Below are 21463 nucleotides of genomic sequence, written 5' to 3' on the forward strand. Positions count from 1 at the left end.
ACATTCTGTTCCAGTTCAGGGAACCCAAACTATCCTTCCCTCACTTCTAAGGAACAGGCCTGTTCCTCCCTTACCTCCTGGGGCAGGCCACGCTCACTCCCCAATCAGGCCAGCTGACCTGTGGCTCCCTGTGAGCTCATAGAAGCCCTCCACGCTACACCTGGGCCTGTGAAAAACTGGAGCCCACTCATGTCTAAATGCACCATGCCACCATCCCTCTTGCTTCTCTTGTCAGAAAGTGCAAGACCAATCTGAGTGACTGCAGCTGGGAAACTGAGCCCATAAGCCTTGCCTTCCTTTCTCTTGGATCCCCCTTGTCCTTCCCAGAGCAATGCTTTCCCCCCTTCCTTTCTCCTCATATCAGAGCTAATGTTGAGGAAGAGGAGTTCTTCCTCTGGCTCCTTTTTTCCCCTCCTCTCCCAGCACAAAGCTCTTTTTATGTAGATGGAAGGGACACACACACACACACACACACACACACACACACACACACACGACAATGGAAACCAGTTCTCCGAGTTGGTGCACACTCTCCAGACTGTTTTGTCTCCCATCCACAGAGAACAGAACGTCTTTGAAATGATAAGCTAGCCAGTCTGCTCTCTTCGCTGTTACAGACTTTCTGTGGTGATTGAGGGGAGGGAACTTGCTATTTGATGTCTCAGCTGTTATTCTGCTGCAAACTAATACTTCATGTTCGATCCTGTCTCGGGCGGTACATGGCTTTTTACTAAGTTAATGTAGTTGGAAAGAGGTCTATCGGGCTGCCTAAATTCCTGCAGTGGGCAGAACCCCTTGATTGTGTCCAGTTGACCCCTCTCTATTCCATTCCAGTCTTTTAATTTAATTTTTATCAAAGTTGTAGACACATGTAGTTTTAAAAGTCAAACAATTCTCTAAGACGCCATAAAAACAGCAGTCTTCTGGTCCCCTCTCCAGTACTCCACTCCCAGTCTCACTTTAGCTGGTTATCTTGATATTTTCTTCTATGTGGCTAGAGAGTGGGATTGTACTGCTGCTTCTTGATTTTTAGGCGCTGTTTATTGACTTCGAGGAAGGGGAGATGAAAATGTAGCTCTTTTTAAAGATTCCCACACGCTGCCTTCCCCTTTGTCCATCAATATTCAGGGTTTGTATTGTTTGGGCAAGGTACATCCTTGTCACAGGTGAGCCCTATGGTGTCCTTTAATTGCCTTTCATTTCTCAGAATAACTTTCTCTTTTCCTTGGAGTTAATAATTTCCCCTTTCCCCCTTTGCTTTATCTTCTATGTATTTATATCTAAATCATTGCTCCTCCATCCTCTCTAACCACATAGACTGTTGCTCTCTTGGTCGGCACAGTTGTCATCTCATATTAATTCTCTTTTCTCTCCTATTTTTATCTCTATATCTTTGTTCTACTTTCTAGGATATTTCTTTAACTTTCTATTTCAACTTTTATATTGGCTTTTACATTTTTATTGCCATAGTTTATTTTCTAAAAGTCGTCTTTGTTTTTTGACTTTAAAAATCTATTTTTTGCTGGGACCGGTTTGGCTCAGTGGATAGAGTGTCGGCCTGCGGACTGAAAGGTCCCAGGTTCGATTCTGGTCAAGGGCATGTACCTTGGTTGCGGGCACATCCCCAGTGGGGGGTGTGCAAGAGGCAGCTGGTCGATGTTTCTCTTTCATCGACATTTCTAACTCTCTGTCCCTCTCAATTCCTCTCTTGTAAAAATCAATAAAATATATTTAAAAAATAAAAGTAAATTAAATTAAAAAATAAAAATAAAAATCTGTTTTTATTTCATGAATTTTATATTATCTCTAATTTCTCTAGGAATATTATTGTCATCAGATTTTAAGTAATTTCTTCTATTTTCTGTTATGTCTATACTGATTTCTTTTTTTAGTTTATTTGGATTTTTGCCTCTTTTGAAAGAGAGAGAGAGAAAGAGAGAGAGAGAGAGAGAGAGAGAGAGAGAGAGAGAGAGAGAGATAAACATCATTTGTTGGTCCACTTATTTATGTATTCATTGGTTGCTTCTTGTATGTACCCAGACCAGGAATCAAACCCACAACTTTGGTGTATCAATATGATGCTTTAACCAACTGGGTTACCTGGCCAGGGAAGTCTTTGCCTTTCATGTTTAAGAATTACCTCAAATGTCTAGTGGCCTTTAATGTCTGTTGCTTTTCCTTTCACTTTTAGGCAGGAGGCTAAACATTTGATTCTTCACTGGTAACCTTTATCTCGAGTAATAAAGGTGGAAGGGGTACCGAATGTCAGTATCTTCAGATATGTTTTTCTGGACTAATCAGATTCCGTGGAGAAAATCTTCCAGTCTCCCACCTGGCTGTCAGCATCCTGGGAGGTGAGTGTAGGAAGAGGGCTGAAGGTAAGAGGGTGGGGGATTCTTCTCTATTCAGGGTTCAGACGTTCATGGTGTCCTCCTAATTTTAATACGGAGCCTTGGTTCTCATCAGTGCCTGATGTCCTCTAGCCCAGTGGTCAGCAAACTCATTAGTCAACAGAGCCAAATATCAACAGTACAACGATTGAAATTTCTTTTGAGAGCCACATTTTTTAAACTTAAACTTCTTCTAACACCACTTCTTCAAAATAGACTCGCCCAGGGCATGGTATTTTGTGGAAGAGCCACAATCAAGGGGCCAAAGAGCTACATGTGGCTCTCGAGCTGCAGTTTGCCAACCACAGCTCTAGCCTAAAGACCTCTTGTGTAGTCTTTCCAGATCATAAACTTTTAGCTTTGTGTTGTTTTTAAAAAATATATATTTGATTGATTTTTTTTTTTTTTTTTTTTTTTTTTTTACAGAGAGGAAGAGAGAGGGGTAGAGAGTTAGAAACATTGATCAGCTACCTCCTGTGCCGCCCCCCCCCCCCAATGGGGATGTGCCTGCAACCAAGGTACATTGCCCTTGACTGGAATCGAACCTGGTACCTTTCAGTCTGCAGGTCGACACTCTATCCACTGAGCCAAACCAGTTTCAGCTAGCTTTGTGCTTAGGTTGGAGAGAAGACCTGGGCATCTCTAGGCCTCTCAAAGTGACACTCAATCCACCTCCCATTCTTAGCCCTTCCTGCATTCCCCTTTCCGAGATACTGGTGCCTCAATCCCTGACTTAGGTTTTAGCTAAGTCAGTTACCACTGTTTAATCTGCTTTCAACTTCCAAAATATAGTCACTATTGTCTTTATTCCTATTTCCCTTTGTCATTTGTGTTTATGCCCTTAAAAAATATCCCATTAGTAGGGTTCAAGGAGACTACAGAGACAAAAGCTGTGTTCAATCTGCCATCTTTAAGCGGAAGTTGGCTCATGCTATCTTAGCTTTTCCTGGTTTCACTTGGGAGCTATCTAAGCTAGACACTATGGCATCGCCTCCGCGACCTTGCTCCTTTTCCCTTCCCCTGCCCTGAAAGGTTATTCCCTGTCCATCACAATAGCACCACCGTCACTTGGTCCTACTTCAAACACTTGGGATTCATCCTTGGTCTCACCTCCTCCCCCAAGTCTTATTCAATCTATCATCAACCCTATTGATCCTAATCCATATACATCCGCCCTATCCCTCTGCCCTCTCCTGTGCAGTCCCAACCCTCTCTACCTGATTTATTGGGGAGGTCATGCTGCCTGGTTCACCAGCCTGGGATCTTACCATTTTACTTCTAGTCCATCCTCTGAATCTTCCACAAAATGATCCATCTAACATGCTTGTCTGACTGTCATGCCTCTCCTAGGCATATTTAAGCAATAATTCTAATTGTAGCAGAGAGGGAGGAAAGCTAATATTTAAAATCATAACAGACTGCAGCTGCATCTTCCCCTCAGGCATGCATTCCTCCTGAGCACAAGGCTCTTTGTTTGACAAAACACCTGGGTAGATGTGGAAGGTGAGCAGTTGAGAGTATAAAACAAAGAGATAGTTAAAACTCCTCTGCGGAGGACATAAACCAGAGTTGGGGAGTTAAAAGGCATCCTGAAAGGGAAGAGACTGAGTGAAGTCTTGAGGGGTGGTGGAGGCAGGGGGGGGGGGGTGAGATACCATCTCACATCTCAGTGGGTGGCTGGAGAGAAGTGGGCAGTGGTAGGAGTGGGGCTATCACGTAGAGATTAGAGGTGTCTAACTTGTCCTCTCAAGATTTGGACCCATCTGTGCTGGTCTAGAACCCCTCCCATTCTACCCTCAACCCTACTTCCCTTGGCTTGACATCTTTAATAAAGTTTATTATATAAACACTGCCCCACATGATCCTGCAAATGAAGGAAAGAGGTTGTGTTCTGTCTGGATCTGCTCTGTGCAGAAAACTAAGAGAAGAAGTGGAGTGTGTCCCTGGTGTCCCTGGGAATTCTGGGTAGGATGAAATTAGAGCCTGCACATCCTAGGAACAAAGGGGCTTTCTTCTTCTTTTTTTCTTTTTGTGGATCTGGCAAACCAATTGGAAGCAAAGGTGGGGTTTCAAATCAATCATATTTAAACTAGAGGCCTGGTGCACATCCTTAGCACTACTGAGGAAGTGGGAGAGGCACCCACCAATGCAGCTATGCTTGCCAACTGTGAGCCAGGCTTCTGGCTGAGCAGTGCCCCTCCCTGTGGGAGCACACTGACCACCAGGGGGCAGCTCTTGCATTGAGCACCTGCCCCCTGGTGGTCAGTGAACATCATAGCAACTGGTCATTCTACAATTCAGTCGACTTGCAGTTAACCTTTTATTATATTACTAGAGACCTGGTGCAGGAAATTCATGCATGGGGAAGGGGTGGAGTGTGTCCCTCAGCCCAGCCTGCACCCTCTCCAATCTGGAACCCCTTGAGGGATGTCTGACTAAACGGGCAGTCAGACTTCCCTCTCACAATCCAGGACTGCTGGCTCCCAACTGCTCACCTGCCAGCCCAATTGCCCCTAACTGCCCTCCCCTGCCAACCTGGTCACTCCCAACTGCCCTCCCCTGCTGACCTGGTAACCTTTAACTGCCCTCCCCTGCAGGTCTGGTCGCCTCCAACTGCCCTCTCCTGCAGGCCTGGTCATCCCTAACTCCCCTCCTTTACCAGCCTGGTCACCCCTAACTGCCCTCTCCTGCAAGCCTGGCCCCCCTTCCAAAACTGTCCTCCCCTGCAGGCCTGATTGCCCCCAACTGCCCTCCTCTGCCAGCCATTTTGTGGCAGCCATTTTTGACTACATGGGGGCGGCCATCTTGTGTATTGGCATGATGGTCAATTTGCATATTACCTCTTTATTATATAGAATATTAGCTACATTTCCTATGGGCCAGGCAATAAGTTGGGTGCCTTGTATGCTAAGGTGACCAGACACCCCGTTTTGGTGGGACAGTCCCGATTTTTTACAATTTGTCCCGTGGCGTTTTTAAAAAGTCCCGATTTTAAAATCAGAACTTTTTTAAAATGCCACGGGACACGGGACAAATTGTTAAAAATTGGGACTATCCTACCAAAAGTGGGACATCTGGTCACCTTATTGTATGCACAATCTCTTGACCTCCTTTCTGAGTCCCAGCTGCAGAGTTGGTGTTAACTCCATTTACAACCTTAAAGAACTTTAACTTGCCTGGGGTCACAGAGCTGGAGGGGGGTTAGGGAGTTGGGGTCTCAGCCTTGATTTGTCTCACTGCTATTCAGTGCTCTCTCTTTGCTCTTGGATAAGCTCTCAGCTATTCCCATAGGCCTCAATTTTCTAATTGTGGTCAAGTCTAAATAAAAATATCAGGTCTATCCACCCTGTTTTACAAACTAGAAGAGTTATTCCAAAGAAGCACAGGGGCCCCGTCCAGGGGCTCAGTAGACTAAGACAACGTTCCCTTCACTCCAAGTCCTATGCTCCTTCCACTGCACCACTGTCCCAAAGTTGGTCTATAGAACTGTTGATGCCAAAAAGTGTGCCATGAGAAACGTGTCCTGGAAATTACTGAGTTAAGAAAAGTTTAGCAGGACTTCCTGCGATCTTCAATACGCCCATGTGTATTTGATTTTCCCAAACCAGGCATTGCCGTGCCACATTTCCCAAATAAACTGGATAAACTCTTAACCTCTTACCAGGCTGGTGTGTTGTGGAATAGAGTTTAGGGACTTTGGCTTCCCTTACAGGAGGGCACTTTGAGGAAATGCAGGCATTTAGCCTCCTCACAGAACCTGACACACTTCCCCTTCGCAGCCTCCATGAAGTTTTCTTGGCAGCGATATACATCCCTCCTTCCCCGGAAACCCTAACCTAGCCCCCAGCCCCACTTCCCATCCATCCAATTTAGCTTCTTTAACCGAGCTCCTGAGAGCACAGATCTGTAACTCTCTCCTTGGGGTGAGGAGAGCCAGGCTGACCTTAAGCTTTTAAGGGTACCATAAGCTAAAGTTCCTCTTGAACAGGGAGGAAACAATGCCTTCTCTCTCTTTGGCTGATGAATTCACAGCAAGAACTCCTAACAGCAAGATGTTTTTCAAGAATGCATCGTGTTACGAAAATATATTGTTTATTTGTTATGATTATATTTGTAGTAAAAGAAAGGAAAACGTTAGAGGTAGTTTCAGTGAAACAGTGAAGCCTGGGAAGGGAAATTCAGTCCAGTGAAAACCTACTCCCAGAGGAGCTTCCTGTGTGAGGCTGGGAAATTCATGCAGTGATTTGGACACTTGAGTGAAAATGACACCCTATGTGATACCCTACATGACACCCTGCGTACGGTAGCATTAATACCTGGTGTGCTATGTGGCTGAGCACAGGAGTCATAGGTCATGAACACTGGTTGCTCAACATCAATAACATGATTAACAATAAACAACCCTACACAGTGAAAAGGAAAAGATTAGGAAGTCTGGCTGCAATAGTTCACTTTATGTGTTAACTTGTGCCCAGTCTACATGCTGCTGTGGAAGTGCTTTAATGGATGCGATCAACAATTAAATCAGTCGATTGGAAATAAAGCTGATTGCCTTCCACAATGTGGGTGGACCCCAATGTAATCCGTCGAAGGCTTTAGAGCACAGACTGAGGTCCCTGAAGAAGAGATTTGGCCTCCAGAGCATAGAAATTCTGCTTGAGTTTCTAGCCTGCAGGTTTGGGACTCAAGACTACAACATCAACTGAATTTCCAGCCTACCAGCCTGCTGTACAAATTTCAAACGTGTCAGCCCCCACAATGACATAAGCCCATTCCTTAAAATCGTTTTACTTCTACTTCTACTTCTATCTCCTGTAGCTTCTGTTTCTCTGGAGAACCCCGACTAATATAGTTGGTTACAACCACTAAGAGCAGGATATTCAATAAATACAATAAATAGTGTGTGAAACAAATGCCTCTCCATATGGAAAAAATAAAATCATGTCATATACCATACATAAATATAAATTCCAGATGGACGGAGGAGCTCGTTTTTTTTTTTAAAATATATATATTTTATTGATTTTTTTACAGAGAGGAAGGGAGAGGGATAGAGAGCTAGAAACATCGATGAGAGAGAAACATTGACCAGCTGCCACCTGCACACCCCCTACTGGGGATATGCCCGCAACCGATGTACATGCCCTTGACCGGAATCAAACTTGGGACCTTTCAGTCCACAGACCGACGCTCTATCCACTGAGCCAAACCGGTTTTGGCGGGAGCTCTTTTTTTTAAAAAGAGAAAAGTACAAAAGCGTTAGAAAAATATAAAACATTATTAATTGGGAAGTTTTTCTTATGCAATACACAAAGTCTAGAAGCCATAAAGGAAACGATTGGTAAAAAATCCAAAATTTAAATCGAGCAAAGAACATCATAACCAAAGTTAAATGAGATGAGACAGAGTGAGAGAAATGATCTACAAATCGATATAAGACACAAACAACCGACTAGAAAATGTGTCAAAAGATCTGGACAGGTACTGCACAAAGTAAACGGAGTGAGCAATAAATATATATGAGAAGATGCTTAACCTCCTTAGTGAGGGAAATACAGATTAAACAAGAAGCTATTTTTCTTTCCTCAGACTGTCCAAAGCAAAATGAAAAACACTGATGTCCTGTGTTACCTTGTCTCTTTCATTTATGCCATTGGTGGCAGTGTAGATTGGAAATGTTTTTGGAAGGGCAATGAAGCAGCATCTATCCACATGAAAAGGTAACTCCTTTGGACTCAGCAATTCCACCTCTGAGAATCTACCCTCCCGAGGATCTACCCGTGTGCACAAAGAAGCATGTGCAAGAATGCACAGTCGATCATGGTCCATCCCAACCACAAGAGCACGGTTGCTGTGCCTCTGTGTGCCCTGCCGTGCAAGTATCCTCAAGTCCTCAACTTACTCTGATGAGTGAAAAAAGCAAATTATGTAGACCATTACTTTTTGTCTGATTCCATTTATGTAAAACTGAAAGAAAAAAACCCCCACAACTACACACATGTATAGCGGCATCTATATGTAGGTAAATGTCTAGATAAAAGGCTAAAGGACATACACCAAAACTGGAAGGTCGGGGAGAGGCGGGACGATTTGTGTCACGGAGGTTGTTCATATTTCACTCTGTATGTACTTCTGTGCCACTTGACTCCTTCACAGCGCAGCAGGTGAATATGTTCCTTGTGGAGGGGGAAGTTTCAAAAAGTAAATTGCCCTCTAGTACATAGAATAGCATCCCCAACTGCTTGCGGCAAAGGAAGGAGCTGTTTTGAGAAAAGGAAGGAGCTGTTTTGAGAACTTAGAGCCACCTCTTCTTAGTTCCCTTCCCCAGCTGTGAGCTCAGTCCAGGTTGGGGGTCCCCCCCACCTCTGGGCTTTCTGAGCTGGGTATCTGTCCTTGTGGACATGAGCTGGGACTTTAAGTGGGGCACCAGACTCCATGCATGGAACACCCCCGTCATTTCTATTATAGTAAAGGCCTCACTCTATGCCTCCCTCACCACCATGCCCCCCAACCTCCTAAGCACTCCCACCCACCCTGCTGCACCTCAAGCCCAAGTCTGTCCTTCCTTAAGCAGTAGTGAGACAAGTCCTGATGATGCTATTTTCCAGTCCTTCTGAAATTTGACTCCAGGAGGAGCAGAATAAGGTCAACCACAGTGAAAAGCAAAACCAAGAGCAGGGGCAGGACACAGACTATGGTGGTGAGTGTGGCCTTCATTTCCTCCAGGCAAGGAAACCTCAGGGGGCTGAGGTCAGGGCTTCCCAGCATTTTCACAGCATTTTCACGCTGAGGCTTATTGGGAAATGTCAAAAGTTGCCACCCACCCTTTGGCTGGGCAGGGAAAGGGGACTCCTTCTCCAGGGATGGGTTAGGGGTTGTGGGAAGACCTTGGTGTGAAACCAAGTTATTCTGAGAGCCAGGAGAGATGGAACCTGTTCCTCCTCTGGAGAGTTACAGTGTTGGGAAGTTCACACTTTTAATCTCACTTAGAAGTTAACCTTTTAAGTATAGATTTGACGAGGTGAGAGGTGAGGCCATGTAGATGTCTGAGGAAGAGCATTCCACGTTCAGGGAACAGCACTGCCAAGGCCCCTGAGACAGGATTGTGTCTGGTGAGTTGGAAATATAGCAAGGAAGCCATGGTGGCTGGAGCTGAGTGAGTAGAGGGAAGAACAGAAGAGATAAGATTAGAAGAGAAGAGGAAAAAGGTATAAAGTGAGCACTGCCTTGATATCTTAAAAAACAAAACAAAAAACAAACAAAAAAAACTAGTTGGTGACTTATTAAATGCCTTGATATCTTGTCAGGCCTTTGCCTTTTGTCCTAGAGGAGGTAGGGAGCCATTGGCAGTCTAAGAGCCGGGTAGCAGCATAATCTGGCTGATGTTCGACAGGACGGCTCTGGCTGTTGTGCTGAGAACAGACTAAAGGAGGAAGGGGAAAGCAGGGAGGCCAGAGAGATGACAAATGCAACAGACTAAAGGAGAGACAGTGTAGCCGAGTTGTGTTTTTGTTTTTTCTTCTTTTAAAAAAATATATTTTATTGATTTTTTACAGAGAGGAAGGGAGAGAGATGGAGTGTCAGAAACATCAATGAGAAACATCGACCAGCTGCCTCCTGCACACCCCCTACGGGGGATGTGCCCTCAACCAATGTACATGCCCTTGACCGGAATTGAACCTGGGACCTTTCATCCACTGAGCCAAACCGGTTTTGGCAAGTAGCTGAGCTTTCCGTGACAGAGTGGCCAGCATCCCCTGGAGGGCCCATCATGCTCTTTGGAGTACAAGGACTCCTTAGGACAAACAATAAAGTGTATATGCCCACTCTCTGTGTGTGACTAACAGAGGTTACTTCCCGTTAGTCCGGGGTGAGGCTTAGGAATTTGCATTTCCACAAGGTTCCAGGTGAGAATTCTGCTTGTCTGGCAACCACAATTTGAGAACCCACTCATTTTTCCTTCAGCCCACTGATGGTAGTGAGTGTGCAACAATCACACTCTCACGGCACATCCTCAAGAAAGCACCTTGCTCACCTCTGGGTCCCCGTGCCAAGCATGATGCCTGGCACGTGTGTATTGAGCTCGGCTCTGAGCCAGCTATGGTGCTCTATCGAATGACATTCTTGAGGATCCCTGGTTTGAATAGTCTGGCGGTTCCCGGTGATGAAACTTTCCCATTAGAGGGGAGGGATTAATTATAATAGTAATAACAGTGGGTGTGACTCAGTCCTGATCCAGATTCTGCCTAGATGTTTTACTCACATCTTCTCCAATCAAATCTTGCAAAAGCCCCGAGGGCCTGGCATCATCATCCCGATTTTGTGAAGGATAAAAACCAAGGCCTGCAGAGTTTAATTTTCTCAAGGTCATACCATGAACAAGCTCCAGACCCCAGCCAGGCTGGACTGACTGCTCTGCTGTTTCTATCACAGACTGCCTCAAGGAGTCACTGATAAGAGGAGATTGCCTTGCCCACAGGAACTTCCTTACTTGGGGACTGTGAGCCATATTAAAACAAAAAACAAACAAACAAACAAACAAAGAAACAAAGAAACCTCAGGGAATATGCCACCTTTTTTTTTTTTTTTTTTTTTTTTTTTTTTTTTTTATGTCTCCTGTCTGAATGGGGAGCCCTATTCACATAGCACACTCCCAGGCCCCAAGCTGTTCTTGAGAGAACCCTGGTCCCCTTATAGGTAGTGCCTTTTCCAACGTAAGTATTTTTTACTGATCTGTGTGGTTTTGATCAGACTCTGGTGGAACAGTTCCCTCAACCCTCAAGCTCTGCCCAGCCTCCTCCTGCGGGATGTTGGGTGCAGTATTGTGCTGGGGGGGGGGGGGGGGGGGGGGGGGGCTGAAGCTTGAATAAGTCCAGGCCAGCTAACCTCTAAAACAGAAGAAGAAAATCAAGTTCTAAGACTTCCGGCCTGGTCAGCCTCTCTCCTCCCGCAGCCTCCCCAGAGGATAAAAATAGCCGCCGCTGCCTCCTAGGGCCGCACTGTGGTGCAGCAACTGCCCATGGAAGCTGCCTGGCCCAGGAGCAGCTGCTCCCCCAGACTCCAGCCAGCAGGAGGCTTGGGGGTCAGGACCTGGGGCCTGCCCATAAGGGGCGAGGTGACCAGGACCAGGCAGGGACCCTTAGAGGCCTTAAGGAGAGAGGGAGCACTGGAGCAAATGTGCTCGCATTCATCAGGAGGCCTGGAGATACTCCCTGGCTTCGCTGGCTGCCTCTGTAAAAGACCATGTATCCGTGATTCCTAACCTCCTTGGGGTACAGGGACCCCCCTACAACAAATGTTGAGATGTACATACCACTTCTGTTTGCGTGCTCAAGCATACCAAGACATAGATGTTGTACACCTACGTAAGCGCACACACAGAGATACAGACACACTTTTGCACACAATGTTACATTCTTGGGAAAGGGGGTTGTCAAAGCCTGGCATGCACCACAGGTTAACACTCCCAGATGCCTGGTTGGTAATAGGGATGCAGAACGACTATAAAAAAATAAAAATTTGGCCCTGACTGGTTTGGCTCAGTGGATAGAGAGCATCGGCCTGAGGACTCAAGGGTCCCAGGTTCGATTCTGGTCAAGGGCATGTACCTTGGTTGTGGGCACATCCCCAGCAGGGAGTATGCAGGAGGCAGCTGATGGATGATGTTTCTCTCTCATCCATGTTTCTAACTCTCTATCCCTCTCCCTTCCTCTCTGTAAACAAAAACCAACTCACTCAATAAAATATATATTTTTTTAAAATAAAAATTTGTAACATTTTTATAGGCGACTGAAATTTCCCAAGCTCTTTTTTGGAGAATACATTTATAGAGTATACATGCATGACAACAAACACAGAAATGTGAACGTGGCCCTCTGATGGTGGTGATTTACATTTTTCTCCATTTTCTCCCTAAACAAAACAAAACAAAAATATAACTTTTTCTTTTGCAACCAGAGCGGCCGCATCCAGGCATTTATTTCCTTGGATCTGGGGAGCCCCCTTGGGCTGCAGGCGCGGCCCCGGCCGGCCTGGCCGAGGGTGCTGCAGACAATAGACAAGCAGACCTCAGGCCGGTGACAACGTGGGGCGGGCTCCTTCAGAGGGTGACCCGAGAGCCCTTCGCGGGCGGCTGCGCTTTAAAAATCAAAGCGCCGCGCCCGGCCCGGCCCGCACGGGGCGGATGATGCCTGCGCGCGCGCTCCCGGGGCGGCGGCGGCGACGCGCACGGGCGCGCCCCCGCGGCCAGCCCCCCGCCGTGGACGATGCCGCCGCGGAGGAGGCGGCGGCGGCGGCGCGCTCCGGCGGCGGTCTGAAGCGGCGACCGGCTGCCACGGGCCGGCGGCGCGATGAGCGGGGCGGCCGCCCCCGGCTCGGGGCTGTGAGGGGCTCGGGGCCGGGGGTGGGCGGCGGCGGCGGCGGCGGCGGCGCGGCGGGCGGCCGGCGCTCTCTCCTGGCGGCGGCGGCGGTGGCCATGCGCGGGACGGCGCGGCCGGGGCCGCCGTGCCGGGGCCGCCTCCTGGGGGCCCGCGGCCTGAGGGTCCCGCCGCCGCCGCTGCTGCTCCTGCTGGCGCTGCTGCCGCTGCAGCCCGCGGCCCCCGGCGCTGCCGCCGCCGCCCCGGCCCCGCGGCCCCCGGCGCTGCTGCTGCCCGCGGCCGCGGGGCCCAGCGTGAGCCTCTACCTGAGCGAGGACGAGGTGCGCCGGCTCATCGGTGAGTGGGGCCGCCGGGGCGGGCAGGTCGGGCCGGGCCCGGGCTGCTTCCGGCCGTCCGGCGGCCCAGTCCGCGCGCCGTGGACCGTGGGCCGGTCCCCGTCTGGCCCCCTGGTGCTCCCGATCCCGCCCCCGCGCCCGGGGTCGCCTCCGGGGCCCGGCCTCTGCCTGCCTTGCTGGCTGGGAGGTGTGGTCCCTGCCTCGCCCCAGCGCCCCGGGTCGGCCTGCTGGCTGCTCCCCTGCGCCCCGGCTACTCCCCCTGCGCCCTGGCTGCTCCCCCTGCGCCCTGGCTTCTCCCCCTGCGCCCTGGCTGCTCCCCCTGCGCCCTGGCTTCTCCCCCCTGCGCCCTGGATTCTCCCCCTGCGCCCTGGATTCTCCCCCCTGCGCCCTGGATTCTCCCCCTGCGCCCTGGATTCTCCCCTGCGCCCTGGCTGCTCCGCCTCTGAAGGACCGCAGGATACCTTGGCCGCCGCGACATACCCGGGTTGCACCCCATTCCCTCCCCCACATAGCCTCTTCAGCCCTTCACCCTGGAGTCAAGCACCCTTCCAACTTGTCTTCCCCGCCGCACCATTCCTTGGACCCTTTCTATGTGTGTCACTCTGTCTAGGGCCCTGGATTTTGGATCTCTCGAAATCCACCTTTTGGATCTCTCGAAATCTACCTGGTAGACGAACCCTGGAAACCCTTGCGGGTGGTTTGGATGCCCCAGTAGAGGCCACACTGCTGAGCTCATGTTTTTTGGTTATCACACTTAAAAAAATATGAGAGAGAGAGAGAGGTTGTAGTGGGTATTTATTACATGTTCATGACAGTCTCCAAATCTTGCGATTGAGAGGCATACTTTTAAATAGTGAACGAGTCTCCAGGTGGCCTGCACCTTTGAGCTTCTTAGCTGGCATGTGCCGGAGTTTGATGGATCCTTATTTCTGGGCCATTGTCCTACTTTGAAGGGAAAGGAGAACTTGCCTTTGGGTCAGTTGGTTCTATTCTGCTTAATTAGCTTTGTCGTTTGGGAATTAATTAAAAAAAATAATGGTGTTCTCATGTTGGACTTTGTGGGTTTTGGAAATGACCCCTCTGAAGAAGGTCTGATAGAAATGGCCCCAATGGGAAGCTTTTGATAGTTGCAGATACTTAGACATGTACTTTCTTTTGAGTGTTATTTCATCTCAGGCTTGTGGTGCATCGGAGGGATCGATTATCCGTCAGTTTCATTTTTTTTTTAAAAAAGTTGTAAGACCTTGAGGTCTTTTAAGGAATTGCTTTTAGCAGGCTGTTTAGATATTGTTACATATAAGGGTTTGCAGTCTTTAACCAAAGAAGAATGCTGTGTTTTTATAATGTCTTGCATTCTTAATAACTCTCTCTAGTCTAGATGAATCAACTGAACTTAGTTTAGCTGAATTAAAATTGCAAATTGGGTTAGTACATGGAATATAAAACTAAGGTTTAGGAAAAAGTATGAATACTTATATATCTGCTCATATAATTAATTTTTTAAAAAATGTTAATGTACTGTGTATGGTGTTGTAAAGTTTTTGTTGTTGTTGTTAAAAGCATGTGTATTATTTGTGACTTTGTTTAAATGTCAGAAAGCAGTCTGGATTGGGGTAGAGGATGGGAGGACAGCCAGAGGCTGACATTGACTGAGTGCCTGTACCATATACCTGCCCCTACTTGTTTTATATCCATCATTTCCTCTACTTTTCTTGTGTCCCAGGGAGATAGGTATTACTATTCCCATTTTAGAGATGAGTAAAGTAAGGCTTTAAATAACTTGCTCAAAATCACACCATTTATCATCTTTTTAAAAAAAAAATCAAATATAGGGTTGCTATAAGCTGCAAAGTCTTATTGAATGAAATGAAGATATTGTTTATTCTATAGCAGCTTGATTATTGCATGGCGGAAAAATAATGATTGTTAATTAATACTTGAAATGATGTATTTGTTACCCAGTTGATGAGCAGAATAGGTTGTTGGGAGCAAAGAGGGTTTGCCTTGCTGATGAGTCTCATTCCCCTTTGGGCCAGAGGGATCTCCAGCAGTATTTTCTCTAACTCGACAGAGCTGACCTGTTACAGTGGGTCTCTTGACTGTACACCTTGCGGGATCCAGGTCCTCGCCTTCCAGTCCCCTTCCCATGTCCCTTATACATTCTACCTTTAAAGCATTCCTTGGATGTACTTGGGAGCAGAAGAGCAAGTGGGTAGGACTGGGGTGTATACCGGGCATCCTGAGTTCTTAGAATGCAGTTTCCCATGGGAAATCTTGCGGTATTTACAACTACTTGCAATAATACTTTGTACCGTATTTTTGTATCCTTATGGGTTAAATGCCTGCAGAAAGCTGACTTGGGAAGCTAACCATCATTGTATAATATTTCTAGGACAATGAGTTTGGAATTCTGAGTAGGAAACTTATAAACGAAGTTGATAGTGACAGCGTTATAAGTTGAACTAATTGCTTGGATATGAGACTAAGTAGTTGTTTTAGTCAGTTACAACATGCCCATAATTTATAAAGTAATCAGCGCTAAAAAGTTCAAAGTGAAAAGCAGCAATCTCCTTCAGACCTTTGGCCTTTTACTCCTCCAGTGGAAGCTACTATCCTGTCTAATAAAAGGGTAACATGCAAATCAACCGTCACTCCGCCACAAAGATGGTCGTGCCCAGTCCTCTCAGCCCCACCAGAGTCCCCCCAGTCCCGGGGCGAGGGATGGCCGCTGAGAGTGGGCTGTGTGAACAGCCTGGGGGAATGCTTGCTTTATTGCTGCGGTGATGAGGCAAGCGTTCCACCCTGGCCGCAGATGGGCCTCTGAGCTGCAGAGAGCCTCTAGGGCCAGGCGTCTTCAAACTACGGCCCGCGGGCCACATGCGGCCCGCAGAGGAGTCTGATCCGTCCCGCCAGGTTTTTTGGGCAGTGAGCGCAGCCGAGGTGTTACAGTAGGAATTAGTAGTTCATATAGTCCCCCCTCCAGCTCTCTGAGGGACCGTGATCTGGCCCCCACTTTAAAAAGTTTGAGGACGCCTGCGTCTAGGCGGTGGGTGTGGAGCAGGCAGGCCCTGCAGAGAGATACTGGCGCACGGATTCCTGCGCAGGGCTACTCCTCTTAAACTAGTTCTGCTTATTCCCTGCCCCGGTGTTTTTTACTTTCATATTTCTAAATCAGTGTATAATAAGCATTTGACTTTCCAGTATCATAACTGAGTACTTGCCCTCTTCTCTTCCCCAATCCCCCCAATATAGTTAGATATCAACTAGAGGCCCAGTGCATGAAATTCATGCACAGGGGGGTGGGGTCCCCTCAGCCCAGCCTGCACCCTCTCCAATCCGGGACCCCTCTCACAATCCTGGACTGCTGGCTCCTAATTGCTCACCTGCCTGGCTGCCTGGTTTCCCCCAACCGACCTCCCCCTTCTGCCCCCTCCCCCCCTGACCTGATTGCCCCTCACTGCCTCTGCATGCTGGCCTGATTGCCCCTAACTGCCCTTCGCTGCCTCTGTGTGCTGGCCTGGTCACCCCCAACTACCTCCCTTTGCTTGCCTGGTGGCCCTAACTGCCTCCCCACCCCCAACCCCCCCACTGGCCTGGTTGCCCCCAACTGCCCTCCCCCTGCTGGTCTGGTTGCCCCTCACGGCCCCCCCCAGCCAGCCTAATTGCCCCATGCAGCTTGCTGTTCAGTCATTTGGTCATCTCTAACTAACCCCCTTCTGGCCTGGTTGTAGGCAGCCATCTTGTGAGGATGTGAGGGTTAATTTGCGTATTATCTTTTTATTATTGTATATAGGATTTTTTGTAAAACTAGCAGTCAGTATTTACATTATTGTGTATATATTTATTACTTATTTATGAGTTAAATAGTGACCCATGATTATATTTTTCCCCCTATATATTTTGTTTTTTCCTGGAGCAAGTGATTAATTGCCTTTTACTTTAAAAATATTTTTTATTCATTTCAGAGAGGGAGAGAGAGATAGAAACATCAGTGACGAGAGAGAATTATGGATCAGCTGCCTCCTGCATGCCCCCTAATGGAGATCGAGGCTGCAACTAGGACATGTGCCCATAACCCAGAATTGAATCTGGGACTCTTCAGTCTTCAGGCCAACACTATTCCCTGAGCCGAACCGGCTAGGGCAATTAATTGCCTTTTAAGTTTTATTATTATTATTATTTTGTAAGTACCTATGGCTACATGCCCTCAAATATTCCAAGAAATATGTTAAATGCCTTTTGATTTCCCCCAGGTAGCACGTCAGATCATTTATCAGTTCCGCTTGGTTTCTCCTCACAGTCTTGTCCTCCAGAGCCTCCCATCCTCGTTCCAATCTGGACAGTAGGATGGTTTTTCCTGTGACTTCTATTCCTTTTCTCTCTTGGAGCCTGTTTCCTAGGTCTCCTGTCTTCCTTTCTCTTGGTTCGCTTTGTCTTGTTAAAGTGCACCCGCTGTAGAAGGGGTGCCTGGGAGGTAAATTATTTGTGGCCTTGCGTGTCTGAAGGTGTCTGTCTGTCTTCATGCTTCATAGGTAACTTGGCTGAATTTAGTGTATTAGGTTGGAAATAATTACCCCCCCTCCCCCCACTCACACACCCAACACACACACAATTTTCCTGGCATTTTCACACTGTTTTTTGGCCTTAAGAAATTTTCTGATGAAAATCCAAAGCAGTAGATTCCTTTTCTTTTTCTATGTTTATTATGTCTTTAAATCTTTTTCTCGGGGGTTCTGAAATTTATAAGCTTCTGTGTGGGTCCTTCTTTCTGTCTGTCTCTCTGGGCCCTTTCAGTCTAGAGACTCATATCCTTCAGTTTTCAAAAATGTTGATTACTTCTTCGGTAATTTCCTACCCTCCACTTTTTGTTTTTTCTTTCTGAGATGTCTGTTGGTTTGGTTATTGAATCTTCTGGAAATGATGTTCAGGTTTTCTTAATTTTGTTTCCCAAGTTTTTATTTTTAAAAATTTAATGATGGCCCTAGTTGGTTTGGCTCAGTGGATAGAGCATTGACCTGTGGATAGAAGGGTCCCAGGTTAGATTCTGGTCAAGGGCACAGCCCTTGGTTACAGTCTCTATCCCCAGCCCTGGCCAGGGCATGTGCAGGAGGCAACCAATTGATGTTTCTCTCTCACATTGATATTTCTCTCTCTTTGTCTCTCCTCTTCCCTTCTACTCTCTCTAAAAATCAATGAAAAAATATCTTCAGGTGAGAATTAACAAAATAAAATAAAATTTTAATGAGGATGTTTTTAAATTTTATAAGCTCTTTTTGTTCTCTGTGTCCATTTCCATTTTATTCTTATTTTATAAATGTACTAGAGGCCCAATGCATGACATTCGTGCACTTTGGGGCGGGGGGGGGGGGGGGAGGAGAGTCCTCAGCCCAGCCTGTGCCCTTTCACAGTCCAGGAGTCCTCGGGGGACGTGTGACTGACAGCTAACTGCTGCCATGGAGGCGGGGGAGGCTCCTGCCATCACCATTGCACTCACCAGCCATGAGCTTGGCTTCTGGCTGATGGGAACGCACAGAGCACCAGGGGGCAGCTCCTGGTGGTTGGTGCGCGTCATGATAACCAGTCTTCTGTCAGTCGATTTGCATATTACCCTTTTATTATATAGGATTATCTTCCCTTATCTTCGAGGTGTGTGTGCATGTTGTTTTAATTTTTTCTATATATTTAATATGTTTTTAATATTCTTCCTTTAGCATGCTGTTAATTTCAGGGTTCTTTTTAAGTTTGTTTATATCATAAATATCTGGTGACCCTTGGCAGTCTGTTATTAAGAGCGAGATACTGAGAAGTTGATTAAGTAAGAGAAAGCGAGTGTGTGTGTGCATGAGCTCCAGTGGTCCAATTTGACTGCTCTTGGGGTGCAGGTGGAATCTACCCCATATATCAGCACTTTCGCGTCTTCTTTGGGACTAGTGTCTACCGAGAATACACCCCAATGTCCTGCCTCTGGCATGTTTGGCGATACACCAGCAGCCTGGGCGTGGGTTAGAATTTGACTTCTGTTTACAGTGCTCCTGCCAACATGCTCAGTTTTTTTTCAGAAACAACTTTAGGTCTCTTGCTGGACCTGGGGCCCAGCCGCTTTGAAAACCTCCTTCAGAAGCTCCCCCTTTGTTAGGCCTTTGGTGGCTCCACTGCTGAGCCCCTCAGGAGTCCTGAGGGACAGTGACCGTTCCTTCAGCTGCTTAACTTCTTGCAAAAGTTGTTGAAATGTATGATGTGCTGTTGTCTTCTTTTCCTTCTGTTTGTCTTTGTGGTTTAATGCCTTTATGATTTCATTGCTATCATTTTAGGGGAGTTTGGGGAGGAAATGGGGATAAAGGCTAGTGGTCATTCCCTAATGTATAACTGGCACGTAGGGTTGGCTTGGACTATTGGAGAACTGGTGCCATGTAGCAGTTTGGTTTTTTTTGGTAATAACACTATTAAAACTAGCGGTGGTGGCTGCAGTAGCAGCTGACCAGTAGAATCTTTTGTCTGTGTCAGGCCCTAAGACAGTCACCGTGTTAGGTGTGTACTGTTATTTCCGCTTTACAGATGAGGAAACAGACTTGGAGGAGGCTGTGCCCTTGACCAGCCCAGCCCAGCCCAGTTCCTTGGTAGAGGACATGCAGTCCTGATGGAAGTCCATTGGTCCAGAGACTCCAAAGCCTCAGGAGCTTTTCATCAATGTGCCCAAGGGCCCTGCTTCATTGCTCTCATTTACTCTTCTTAACACGCTGGCTGCTGGCTGTGTTCTAGGCATCCATTTCCTCCTTTCACTGCTGAGGACTCTGCTTCGGGGCCCTTGGGGTAGCCAGGAGAGTGTCAGTTCTTGATTAAGTCCTGCCTGCATCCTGAATCCCTACTGTCACTTTGTCAACTCTAGAGGAGCTAGTAACCAAAATACTCAGAGAGTACAATCTGCAAGCCTGCTGCATGTGTGTTTGCTGTAGTCTGGATCCTTATCTGAGTTTCCTGAAGACCAGAGCTTGTGAAAGTGGCATGTGGCTGAGTCAGTGCTGGCATTTAGAATATCATGCTGGTGAGGGGGGGGTATCGTATAAACTGGTCATGACAGCAGTATTGGTGACAGGGAATCTGTAGTGGTCAGAAGGACTTCTAAGAATAGACTCTGCCTCCCACCAATTAGGATTTTGCTTTGGACAACTTGCTTCCCCTGGAAGAGTTATGCATTCGTTGTTCGTATCTTATTTAAAATCAGGTCATTGTTCTCTACATCAGTCCAGTGAAGAATTTTGAAGCCCATATTGTGGTAGAAAATGGTGATTCGAAATTATTTAAACTTTTCTTGAGGAACTTAGAATTTTGTAGGGAAGACTTATATCTACAACTATAACACCGAGATAAGAGTTATTGCAATATATTGCTGGTTGGCATAAGTAACTTATTGTAGATGATTTTTGACTATAGGAGGAGGGAGAGGAGAAGCTCAGAGAGTTTCAGGAAAGGTGTTGCAGGAAAGGAGACATGTGAGTGTCATCTTGAAGGATGATGTAGGTGAGCAGAAAAGAGAAACAGTTCATGCTAGGCAGAGAGAAGAGTATGGCCTAAGCCACAGGACTGTGGAATCAGAAGTGTGTGAAATCAAGGCATAGAAAGCCCCTAAGGTGGTTAAGATGAAAAAAAAATTGGCAAAGTCTGAGAGTGGTAGGCTATATATAAGGCTGGTAGGTAGGTTTAGATTGGATTGGGAATTTGAATGTTATCTTATAGGTAATGAGGAGCTGTTGAAGAACTCAGGAAAGGAGTGTGCCCAGTCAGGACTGAGCTATAGAAAAGATAGCTTTGGCCCCAGTGAGAACGGTGGTTTGTAGACTGAGGTCTGGGAACTGGGACAAAGCCAGCCTTGTGATAAGGGGATCAACGAGGGCAGTGGAAGGGGTGAGACGGATTTGTGAGGAATTTACAGGGAGTTTGTAGGAGACTTAGTGGAGACAGGAGGGTTAAAGAAAAGGGAGGGGTCCGAGAGGAATCCAGGGTTTCAGATTTGGGCAGCTGAATGGAAGGACTCTCTCTTTTTGGGAAGTGGTTGAGGGAAAGAAAAAAGAGAGGAGCCATGTGTTCCTCTTCTCCCAGCCTCTTTCTTTCCTCTCAGCCTCAGGCCAAGTGCTTGGTGTGGGAGGACAGGAGGGTGTCCTCTCTGCTGTTGAGTCTGGCATAACCTAGCACTGCTGAAACCCCCAGGAGGTGGGGTGCTGGTGGAGGTGGGTTAGCACCCTACCGCAACCTCTTCACCCCAGGGCCTTCCGGGTGGGGTTGGTGGCATTGACGCAGCATCAATTTGAACCCATGTGTTCTTCATTGGGAGAGCAGGGCTGAGTGAGACATTGTGCAATTGTGG

The 21463-nt window shown here is 47.2% G+C and overlaps 1 protein-coding gene across 7 annotated transcripts in view; it reads left to right on the top strand.

The window, feature by feature from the left end:
- Window positions 1-12636: 12636 nt before the first annotated feature.
- RYK (receptor like tyrosine kinase) overlaps window positions 12637-21463 on the top strand; it is an 83332-nt gene continuing 74505 nt past the window's right edge. For 6 of the 7 annotated variants that reach the window (XM_036431412.1, XM_036431409.1, XM_036431416.1 and 3 more), the window contains exon 1: window positions 12850-13102. In XM_036431412.1, coding sequence (XP_036287305.1) covers window positions 12865-13102 — 238 coding nt within the window. In that variant the 5' untranslated portion in view covers window positions 12850-12864. Of the gene's footprint in view, window positions 13103-21463 lie in introns of all 7 variants that reach the window. The other variant, XM_036431413.2, reaches the window with a different exon arrangement.

This window comes from Pipistrellus kuhlii, unplaced genomic scaffold, assembly GCF_014108245.1.
Source record: "Pipistrellus kuhlii isolate mPipKuh1 unplaced genomic scaffold, mPipKuh1.p scaffold_m20_p_11, whole genome shotgun sequence".
Taxonomy (NCBI): domain Eukaryota; kingdom Metazoa; phylum Chordata; class Mammalia; order Chiroptera; family Vespertilionidae; genus Pipistrellus; species Pipistrellus kuhlii.